The 12,130-nt window shown below is 41.4% G+C and overlaps 1 protein-coding gene across 9 annotated transcripts in view; it reads right to left on the reverse strand.

The window, feature by feature from the left end:
- Positions 1-12,130, reverse strand: part of ADHFE1 (alcohol dehydrogenase iron containing 1) — a 72,376-nt gene that overhangs the window by 16,800 nt on the left and 43,446 nt on the right. For all 9 annotated transcript variants that reach the window (XM_073583903.1, XM_073583907.1, XM_073583905.1 and 6 more), the window contains 6 exons: positions 8,216-8,412; positions 5,446-5,523; positions 2,248-2,353; positions 2,012-2,164; positions 1,430-1,528; positions 166-244 (listed from right to left, as the gene is read on the reverse strand). In XM_073583903.1, the coding sequence (XP_073440004.1) occupies positions 166-244; positions 1,430-1,528; positions 2,012-2,164; positions 2,248-2,353; positions 5,446-5,523; positions 8,216-8,412 (712 nt within the window). The remainder of the gene's footprint in view (positions 1-165; positions 245-1,429; positions 1,529-2,011; positions 2,165-2,247; positions 2,354-5,445; positions 5,524-8,215; positions 8,413-12,130) is intronic.

Genomic DNA, 12,130 nt, shown 5'->3' on the forward strand with positions numbered 1-12,130 from the left:
GCAAATTCCTCTGATAAATATATTTTACTTATTTTCATGTCCTATTGATTTATGAAATAAAAATGAAGACGATGGTTACTCTTTTAAGTAAAATTAGAAAAGAAGAAAAAAAAGGATGGGACACTCTATTACGAGTGAAGGCAATACTGTGGAGGACATACTTACCACTATTGGGTGATCCACATTGTAATCCTTCGCTCTGTACTTCTTCACCAGCCCTGCAATAGGGTATGACATCCCATGGCTGGAAGCATAAGATATTATAGAGTACTATGATCTTAGTTACAATTATTTGTTATTTTCTTTACATTAAAAATACAAGTTTTATGATATGTGTCGAGATTTCCATTGCACAGCCACAGATAACTTTGCAGCCGTCTCTAGACAAAGCTTAGGAGCTAATGATGGGTCAGTACAGCCACCATTGAACACAATGATAAATCTGTCTTTTGTAGGCTCCTGAGCTCCCCCTATTGGTGGATGCAGCCCGGCACAAATATGTAATTATATGGCCATATTAGGGGATTTGTAGCTCTGTAAGGAAACAAGTGCCATCTGCTATAAAGATATTTAGCAGTACAGAATTTAGGACATATTTGTATAAAAAAAAAAATACACTTCACACTTGGGATTTAAGAGAGATCATCAATATTTGATCAGTGGGGGTGGTGCAACACCCGGCACCCCTGCTGATCGGCTGTTCCTGGTGCTGGATGGAAGTGATCAGCTGCGAAGCTGCACAACACAGCTTTGTTAACTGAAATATGGCCCTTGGCGGGTACTGCTGATCCGCCTCATATTTGAATCAGTAGGGAGTGGAAGTGCAGTACTCAGCTACGGCCACTATAAGGCTGACACAGCTGTGTAGCGCAGCAACTGAGCACTTCTGGTCTCCACTGGAACAACTGATTGGGAACTTGGGTGCTGGGGGTCGCTCCCCCACTGATCAGATATTGATGACCTATCTTAAAGGATAGTACATCAATGTAAAAGTCCTTGAAGGTGTATTGCTATTACTCCTAATATGCAGACAAACCTTTTTAGGGAAGATGCAATAATGGTATTTTTTTCTGTCTGTATTCAGTAATCTACAAGGTTTCAATATAACTGCAATGTTTTCTGCAAGATGTGCCTTATATGTTCTGCATTTCACACAGTTTTGGAGAACAGATATATTCTGATCTTGGTTTCTCTGGAAAGGCGACTGAAATGCTCTATTAAAAGTAATTAGAGTTACAACCACTTGTCAGTGTTCTCTCGGCATTACCATCACAAAAGCTGGACCAGCACTCATCTGACATGTCTTATGGCTGGGTAACGTGACAGCTCCTGCAGGAAAGGCTGTAGCTAAGCTTACTGGATATTGTGTGCCATGGAATGATGATATGAGGGATGTATAGAGAATGACAAGAGTGTGCACCAAACTCACCAGAGATGAACCCCGGCATTTCCAAAGCCTATTCCAGCAAATGAGCTTGCCAAATGCATTGAGAAACGAGCTTCACGGTCATCTGGATTTTTAACAGCTCTATTGACAGTAGAATTACAATTATGTAGCTATAATCTCACTGTATAGGAATAATGTTTTTTCAGTTCCTAGAATATATTATACCAGCAACATTCAATCCTTCTTGTTTGAGCTATCTCTTTTAAAATGTCATTCCCATCTTAAGAAGTTATCAGGTCGGGAGAACAGGGATCTGAAATGCCCCTCCTGAATTCAGCAGAGGACAGACAGGTGAACCACAGTTCCATTCATTCTCTATGGGCCTGCCCGGAAAAACACACGCACTTTACTCTGCAATGTCCAGAAGTCTCATAGTGAATAAATGGAGCAGGGATTCGCATGTCGTCCGCGGCTGTATTCAGGCGGGGCATTCCAGAGCCCTGTTCTTCGAATCGGTGCGGGTCTCAGTAGCCAAACACCCAGCAATCAGCAAGTTGTTAAGATAGGAATAACCCTTTTAAGTGAAAATAGAAGCTTTTGTAGAAGTCAGAAAAGCCAACCCACCGTTTCAAGTACTTAGCGACGATCCTCAATGCATGTACGGCCCACACATCGCTAACAGGGTTACTGCCTTGGTAGGCTGGACGGTTGATTGGATTGGTAGGACAAGGGCTACGCATATTATATGGGATAGCAGTATAGGATTCCAGCGAATGGCTGTTAAACACAAAAATAGATATTCTACTAGTTATCATATCACAGTATAATAGTAAGTACAATGGGTATATAAATATACGCACCACAATACATCAAATCCACTGTTGGCAATCACTCTCTCCGGCATATGTAATGTGTGCTCCGGGTCAATCAGGCCTAGAGTTGGCTTTATGGCTCTTGCTGCTATGCCTAAAAAATATACACATCATAAAAACGTTACACTGCACATATATGAGGCTGTATACAGATTGTCTATATCAATACCACTAACATTCTTGCAATATCAACATTGGATCACATTGGGTACTACAACAGAATCCCCATCTAGGAATGTTCTTCTGATCTCTGTTCACATTACTTATTTGATCACATTCAGTATCGATGAATAACCACTGCAGCCAATCATTAACAGTATGTACAGCACGTGACTGGAGGGACCAGTGATTGGGTGCAGGAGCAGTAAGAATGGAATGTCATTGCTATTATATTGATGGGGTGTTCCCATCTCATAAAGTGATGGTCTAATACTTGGATATGCCATCAATTTAGGAATGGTGGGGTATGAAGTCTGGGACCACCGTATGTTTTCCCGGTAAATTGCCACTCCCAAACGCTCGGTTGTAAAACGGGACGCTCTCCAGCTTTTTACACAGTCCGGTGGCAAATTACTGCTTTGCTGGGTAAAAACCGTGACTGGGATGCAGGACTATGTCCTTTTTAACCTTAGAGGCTTAGAACCCCACCAAAGTAATGTATATATTGCAATATGACATTACTTTGTGAGAAGGAAAAATCTTAAAGCACTACTCCAGAGCTTTTTTTTTTTTTTTCAGCGCTGGAGTGGTGCTTCTAATGTAAGGTCCCTGTCACTGGTCTTATACCATCTGAAATCAGAAGTAACAATCACAAGCTCTCAAGTCTATGAGAACAGAACGAGGCTCTCATAGACTTGTATTGAGCTGTGACATCGGACTTGCACAGCAAACACTGAAGCGATCCAGCAGGTCACAAACGACGGGGCGACGGTGATAGAAGGGGAAGACGGCGGCAGGTAAGTATCAGACCAAGTGAAGGGATCTTAGATTCAAAGCGCCACTCCAGTGGTAAAATAAAAAAAAAAAAAAAAAGGGAACCACAGGCCAGGGGAGTTGGGGCGAGTAGAAGCTTGTTGTTTTTTGCAATTACCATCTACCATGATTTGTTAACCCTTTTAAAAAGAAATACTCTTCATAAAGACATGAACAAAGTCACATGCATCCGTTTACTTGTCACAATATCACATTCTGAAAAATGTTTATGTATTCAGAAAAAACATTCCGGAATTATAGTATCTAAGACATAAACCTTCTGTGTCAGAAAAGCTCGTCAACAATTTCACCACATTTGTTTAAACATTGTCCCGAATTCCCTAACCTGCAAATATTTAAGAAATTATTAACTATAAGGTGAGTAAAGGCCTTGTCCTTTCTGCATTACCGTCCAAAGGAAATTTATCATCAGAAAATGTCCTACTGTTTAAAACAGGTTTTTGAGTTACATTTATTTTTTTACTAGGGTAATGTTCTTTTTTATTTTTCATATTGAGATCTGTATGAAAAAAATAGAAATCTTCCAATTTTCAAACTGTCCATTGGAGCTATTCTACACTTCTACTTCCTGTTCTTGCAGAAAATCCATAGGTACATTAATAGCAATACATAGACCTTATCAATTGCATGAAAGCATCTGATGAGCATGTGAAGGGTGATGGAGATAAGGGTCAGCTGTGACATTATACCCATTGTGACTGGTGGATCCTGTGCTATCAGCTGTGTACAGAGGTGTTACCTATCAGTGTAATCCTGCCTGTGATAATAATGAGACTTCTGAAAAGGCTTCTGGAAAGAACACAAAGTATGAGACTAAAAGAGCCACAGTGACCAGTGTGAAAATTGCTAGATTTCAATATTTTTTGTTAAATCCAGGTTGTGGTATAATAGAAAATAGCCATAAATAAAAAAAAAAAAAAGACCATTTAACTTTTTGATGATACGTTCCCTTAAAAGCTAACCTGTCTCCTCGAAAAAAACGCTATTTACCAGCAGATATAGGGTTACTCTGCAGGTAAACAGCGTTTCAATGCTGCCCTGTCACCTTACAGAAAGTACAGCTCGTGGGAGAAAAGGAATTGATTTTCTCCAGGGAGCTGCAGCTTTTAGTCATGAGTTGTGCATACAGCGATCACAGTCACTGCTCATTATACTGTGAGCCGCAGCTGTAAGCACACCCCAGCACTTTGATTGACAGCTCTCTCTGCACATATGTGCTGCACCGCAAGCTGACAATTAAAGTGCCGGGCGTACTTGCAATATAGTGAGCAGTGCGAAAAGTGGTGACTGTAGTTGGCTCTGTGCACACCCCCATGACTAATAGCTGATGGCTCCAGGGAGGAATTCAGTTCACTTTCAGTAAGAAGGCCAAACAGCATTGTTATACTATTTATCTGCAGATTAATCTCATTGTTACAGATAAATAGCATTTTCTATGGTGACAGATTCCCTTGCAGACATATGGAAGTTGTACGTGTGGATAATGGAGTACCCAACTCAGAGGGACTTAAGTACACCTGATGCGAACATAAGTTTCACCATTGCCAAGTTATAGGGTATCATTTAATACTGCCTTTTTCTCTACTGTGGAAGCAGAGTATAAATAGTATCTAAATGTTTATGCTTTTTTTTACAAATATTTATTGATCAGTATTTGGAAAGTTATGATTTGTTGTAATATTCCTCATTACCTTATTTTGCCACTCTCTTTGCCAAACACTATTCTGCAATTTTGTTTCAGTGCCATGTTCATGTTCCTTTAGAAGCTCCTTACATCTGCTGCTCCATGAGATCCGTACACTGCATTCAAATATGTGTTAGAACATTCCCTTTCTCAAAAAGTGGGTGAAGAGCAGAGAGGCTTAGATAGGGAGAGTCCTGTACAATGATGGTTTAAATGCAGTGTAAAGATCTTACAGAGCAGCAGCTAAAAGAAAATTCTAAAGGAGCATGATTTTGGCATTGCAACTGCACAGAATACTGCAGTGCTTGGGAGAAAAGGAGGCAAAATAAAGTGAAACGAATCATAAAAATTCATAAATTTAAAAAGTAAGTTCAGTTACTCTAAAAGAATGAATGGCTTGATTGCACTTTATATTTAAAGTTCACGTGAAAGAGCTGCGTCTACAAATCAAAAGAGACATCAAGAAGAGAACATTTTATAGAATATATACGGTAACTAATTCCTTTTACCAGTTTTTGCTTTAAGTTCTTCATAATCAAAGATCGCAATCCCGGTGGTCTCACTTCCAGTTCCAGAGGTTGTTGGTACTATTAATTAACATAGCGAGAAAGATTAACAAAATAGTCCTACCTGTTCATCCTACAGTGTTGATTCAGAGGACGCAAAACCCAAGACCAAAGCCAATTTTCCTTATATTAAGGGAAATAATTTCCTTCTAAACATGTGCAAAAAGATTTGCAGTAACCTGGTCAAGGATTCACTTTGGTACTTCATGTCAGCTGAACCAGGGTAGCGTAAACTCCCTTGGTTGGCGTAAGAAAGTCTGTATCCCGGGGGAGTTTCAAATCACAATGTTGCTGAAAGTCTTGCAATCGTGAGAGGAGCCCAGGATACTTACCAGCAGTTACGTACTGTCCAAGGAAGTTCGCACTGCCCTGGGCCAGCTAAGGCTGGTTTCACATTTGCGTTTTTTAGCGCTGGAAAAAAACGCTAACCTGCGCATGCGTTTTTTCCCCTATATTTAACATGGGTGCGCATACCTGCGCGCTTGTAAGCGCATGTATGCGATTTTCATGCGCTGCGTTTTTTTGGGGTGTGCGATTGGATTTTCCAGACGCATCATGTTGCATTTTTTGGCCCTGCAAAAAAGCGCATGCGCACATATGCGCACGTTTTGCACTAAAAATGGCCATTATAGCCTATGGATGCGCATATGTGCGCACTGGCATGCTCATGTAAGCGTTTTTTTGCATATGCGTTTTTTTTTTTTAACCATGGAATTTAGGGGTTTGAGTTAGAGTTAGGGTTAGTTAAGGGGGTTTAGGGTTAGGGTTAGGGTCAGGGTCAGGGTTAGGGTTGGGTTTTGGGTCAGGGTTAGGGTTTAGTATGGTTTGGTTAAGGGTTAGGGTCAGGGTTAGGGTCAGGATTAGGGTTAAGTATGGTTTTGTTAAGGGTTAGGGTCAGGGTTAGGGTTAGGGTCAGGGTTAGGGTTAGGGTCAGGGTTAGGGTTAAGTATGGTTTTGTTAAGGATTAGGGTCAGGGTTAGGGTCAGGATTAGGGTTAAGTATGGTTTGGTTAAGGGTTAGGGTCAGGGTTAGGGTTAGGGTCAGGGTTAGGGTTAGGGTCAGGGTTAGGGTTAGGGTCAGGGTTAGGGTTAAGTATGGTTTTGTTAAGGATTAGGGTCAGGGTTAGGGTCAGGATTAGGGTTAAGTATGGTTTGGTTAAGGGTTAGGGTCAGGGTTAGGGTTAGGGTTAGGGTCAGGGTTAGGGTTAAGTATGGTTTTGTTAAGGATTAGGGTCAGGGTTAGGGTCAGGATTAGGGTTAAGTATGGTTTGGTTAAGGGTTAGGGTCAGGGTTAGGGTTAGGGTCAGGGTTAGGGTCAGGGTTAGGGTCAGGGTTAGGGTCAGTTAGGGTTTGGGTTAGGGTTAAGTATGATTTGGTTAAGGGTTAGGGTCAGGGTTAGGGTTAGGGTCAGGGTTAGGGTTAGGGTTAGGGTCAGGGTCAGGGTTAGTAAAGTCATGGTTTGGGTAGTGTGAAGGGCCACCTAAAAATGTTGGAAAAAAACGCAAACACGGTAAAAACGCGCTAAAAACGCATACAAACGCATAAAAACGCTGCGTTTTTTTCATGCATGCTCATAAAAATGCTTGAAAAAAACGCAGCAGTTGTATGCTTATGTATGCGTTTTTTCAATGCGTTTTTTTGCGGGAAAAACGCGCTGCAAAAAAAAGCAAGTGTGAAACTAGCCTAACATGGAGCAGTGAAGTGGCTGGTGGACCATACATCATTTTGCTCATGTCCATTTCCTTTCTTGTAAGCCATATAAAGCAATAATAAATACATTTCTTGATTAACGACCCATCTCCATAAATCTTGTAAAATCGTGTTACTGAATTAACCACCACAACCAAGATTAAGGCAATTCCATTTTTTTTTAAGAAACAGTGCGTGTGCTGGGGGGGGGGATCAGGAGTCTGCAGTCACAAAGAGTGACTCCAGACTTATCATTTTGGACCGGACAACCCCTTTAAGCCAACTACACCTTCTCTTTTATGTCATACCCGGAGTGGTATCACTAATGTAAATTACCTGTTACTAATTATATACTTACCAGCCACCATCTTCACCTCTTTCCATCGCCTATCCGATCCCAATCTTCTATTTTGTGTAACTTATGATTAGCCAGAAGTCAGCGGGTAACGGTCACAAGCTCGCATGTAAGTCTATGAGAGCCGCGTTCTGGCCTCGTTCTGGCTCTTACAGACTTGCATTGAGTTGTGACTTCCGGCTCACTCAGCAAACACTGGAGCATCCGGCAGGATGGAGACTGCTGGAGACAGCCGAAGCGGCGCTGAGAACAGATGAAGACGGCGGCTGGTAGCTATTACTAGAGGCTGGGAACTTACATTTGTGACATTACTGTGGTGGTGACAGTAGAAAGAAAATGCTTGTTCTTTAATGATGGTCTGGAGGAGTGCAAGTGTTTTTTGGGAGGCCACAGAGGAGGATATTGCAGTACTTGAGATGGGAAAAGTCTATAGGTGCTGTATGGAAGTGTACATACATTTTCACTAAAGCAACCCATATATATTAAATTAATGATGTTCGATCTTACATGTGCGAGTGTCTCCTAATAACAGGTGTGCTGATTTATGGGGAGGAGAGCTAGCTCAAACAACAACTATATTGTGAAAGATTGAGGGGTCTGTACCTGCTCCAGTCTCAAGTTTCCTATAACCTAAAAATAACTAAATTCCCCCCAAATTATGTATTTTTACCTGCAATGAGGGGCTTAAGAGCCACAGTAACTGGCTTTCCTTTTCCAATTGGGGCATTGACATAGTCCAGAAATTCAGCATCAGGACTGGATGCATAGAGATTAGCAGCCTTACATGTGTCCATTACAGAGCCACCTCCAACTGCGACATAGGCATCAAACGACCCACTTTTCGCACACTGTATCGCATCCTTGAAGCTGCATGCAAGTATGGATATCAATTTTAACTGCTTGCCATTAAAAGCGTGGTCATTACTATACACTGCATTCAATAGATATTCTTTCCAACGTACTACACATAAAACCCTTACACACATTAGACAATCTGATGTATCCATGTTCCTTCCAACTGTCCCACAATAGATTTTCATGGAGAGGAGGACTGGGCAGTTAACAATTAAAGAACCACTCCTCCCATTAAAGCTTTTATCCTTTTAATATATAGCAGTCATCATATGATATAGCATTGTGTACTCACAATTGCTCATTTTGCCTTTCTACCCAGTAAATTCTTCTCTTTTCTCTGCTCTATGTAGAAACAGGAAGTATCTTGTCCCTGCATTTATAAATGCCCTCTTTAACTCCTGACTAGAGATGAGCGGACACCTGGATGTTCGGGTCCAGCAGAAAAGTTAGAAAAAGTTTTGGTTTTGGTACCAAAAACAGAACCCGGACCCAACCCCCATTCACTTGATTGGTGGGCCCAAACATCCAGTGCTTCCCACGCTGTCATGCACATGACAGCGCGGCAAACACCGCTTCTGATAGGCGGTAAAATCATCACTGCCAGTCAGACAGCCACAGTTCTCGCGCTGGTAAAAGAAAGCGTGAGCATGCAGCCGTTATCGGACTTATAAAGCTTATCTCCGGTCACTGTTGTCAGCTGATGGGAATACTGCTCCCATCAGCCGACACTTGCTGCCGCTAATAACAGTGAGAGCAGGAGCGGCTGATGGGAGTATTCATCAGCCGGCGTCTGCGCTGTAACTAAATAGGCGTCTATAAAACACCTATCCTTTACTAATCCTATAGTTGTATTGTAAATAAAGAGACAGCACGAATAAAGTCTTTTGTTTGAAATAAAACAAAACACTTTTACTTTTTTATTTAATAATAACAAACATAATTATACGCACCTAATGCCCAATAACACTGAATCCATCGACTGCTGTAATAAAACAAAAAAACAAAAAATAAAACACAATATCCCTCACCTGTCTGTCATTCTGTTCCACGCCATAATCCATATCTGGGGGTTAAACAGTTTTCAACCTGAATGGTGCCAAGGTGTGACCGTCCAGGCTGAGAACCATTCATGAATGAGCTGCTGCGAGCACAGCATCAGTGACTAGTGGTGATGTCACATCTAATAGATGTGACTTTTCTGGGTGGCTGTGGACTGCTATTTTTAGGCTGGGGGAGCAATATCCATGGCCCCTTACCAGCCTGAACATATCAGCCCCCAGCTGTCTACTTTAGTAAGGCTGGTTGTCAAAAATACGGTGGACCCTATGCCATTTTTTTAATTACTTAAATAATTAAAAATACGGCATGGGGACCCTTCTATTCTTGATAACCAGCCTTGCTGAAGCTGACAGCTGAGGGTTGCAGGTCCCAGCTGTGAGTTTTACCTGGCTGGTTATCAAAAATACAGAGGAACCCACGCCGTTTTTAAAAAAAATTATTTATTTAAAGTGCAAGCGCTGGTTGAATATTCCCATCAGCGGCTCCAGCTCTCACTGTTATTAGCGGCAGCAGGAGTTGGCTGATGAGAGCAGTAGTCCCACCCAGTATTCGGTGTCTGTGCCTGAACAGTAGGTGTTCGGTACAGACACCGAAGTTTACTGTATGGGTTTGCTCATCTCTACTCCTGACCAAGCTGCTACCTCCTCCTACTGCCATTGACTTTTGCAATGACTTATGACTCATACAGGGAAAATTGACCTCCTGTTTCTACATAGAGCTTAGAAGGATTCAGCTAGTCAGTTTATAATCACACAATGTCATAGACCTAATGGAAAAGAGAAAAAATTAGCAATTGTAAGTATGATGAATGATGACTGCAATATATTAACCCCTTTACCATCCCCAAGGCTGTTTGCACGTTAATGACCAGGCCAGTTGGCCAATTATTACATTTCTGACCACTATCACTTTATGAGGTAATAACTCTGGAACGCTTTAACAGATCCCACTGATTCTGAGATTGTTTTTTTCGTGACATATTGTACTTCATGATAGTGGTAAAATTACTTCAATATAACTTGCACTTATTTGTGAAAAAATGGAAAATTGGCAAAAATGTTGAAAATTTTCAAACTTGTATTTTTTATCAGAGAGACATATTACACAAGATAGTTAATAAATAACATTTCCAACATTTCGACTTTACATCAGCACAACTTTTGAAACAATGTTTTTTGTTAGGAAGTTATAAGGGTTAAAAGCTGGCCAGTGATTTTTAATTTTTGCAATGAATGCAATTTCTCCAGAGTGCGCCGATACCCCATATGTGGGGGAAAACTACTGTTTCGAGCACAGCAGCGCTTAGAAGGGAAGAAGCAGCATTTGACTTTTTGAATGCAAAATTAGCTGGAATAATTAGCAAACGCCATGTCGCATTTGGAGAGCTCCTGATGTACTTAAACAGTGGAAACCCCCCTACAAGTGACAGCATTTTGGAATCTAGACCCCTCAGAAAACTTATCTAGATGTGTGGGGAGCACCTTGAATTCTCAGGTGCTTCACAGAAGTTTATAACATTGAGCCATGAAATGTTTTCCCCACAAAAATGTTTTTTAGCCCCAAATATTGCATTCTCGCAAGTGTAACAGGAGAAATTTCACCATACCATTTGCTGTGCAATTTCTCCTGAGTATGCAGATACCCCATATGTGGGGGTAAACTCCTGTTTGGACTCATGGCAGGGTCAGAAAAAAAGTGACACTATGGAACCCAGACTTTTATGGAATGGTCTGCCCACCGGTGTTATGTCTTGTTTGGAGAGCCGCTGATGTGCCTAAACAGTGAACCCCCCACAAGTGACACCATTTTGGAAAATAGACCCCTCAAGGAATGTGTATATAGATGTGCGGTGAGCACCTTGAACTCCCAGCTGCTTCACAGACTTTTATAACGTATATTAGTGGAAAAAAAAATCCCACAAGGATGTTATTTTAGCCCCAATTTTTTTTTATTTTCACAAGGATAGCAGGAGAAAACGAACACCAAAATTAACATTTTGCTGCACTGGTTTGAGCGTACCATGTCATAGTGGCAGAGCCCCTTAGCTGCCCAACAGCAGAATCCCCCTATAAAAGACCCCATTTTACAAGCTACACCTCTGAATTCACATAGGGATGAAGAGATCATATTAACACCACAGGGGAGGGGGGCACAGAATTTTATACCATTGGGCAATGAAGAAAATGAAAAATTACATTTTTTACCACAAAAAAAAAATCAGTTTTAAAACCAGATTTTTCGTTTTCACACTGGAAAATGGATAAATATGGCACCAAAATTTGTCCCACAGTTTCTGTTGAATGTAGAAATACCCCATATGTGGCTGTACTGTACTGCTTAGTCATACGGCGAGACTCGGGAGGGACAGAGCGCTACTGGCAAAAAGCGTTCAATTCCTCCCAAGTCTTGCCGTAAGGTTAAGGCTACTTTCACACATCAGGTTTTTTCTGACAGGCAGGATCCGGCTATTTGTTAAAAAAACGGATCCGGCGAAAGCTGCTGCCGGATCCGGTTTTCTCTCATTGAATTGTATTAGCGCCGGATTGTGCCGCATGGCCTACCGTTTCTTCCGGTTTTTGCTGGATCTGGCTAAATGTTTCATTCTGGCATCAGGTTTTTTAAGTCTGCGCATGCTCAGATCCAATTGGCCAGCCCCCAGGAAACAGATATA

The sequence above is a fragment of the Dendrobates tinctorius genome, unplaced genomic scaffold (genome assembly GCF_039654945.1).
Source record: "Dendrobates tinctorius isolate UK_male_01 unplaced genomic scaffold, ASM3965494v1 ptg000082l, whole genome shotgun sequence".
Classification (NCBI taxonomy): Eukaryota; Metazoa; Chordata; class Amphibia; order Anura; family Dendrobatidae; genus Dendrobates; species Dendrobates tinctorius.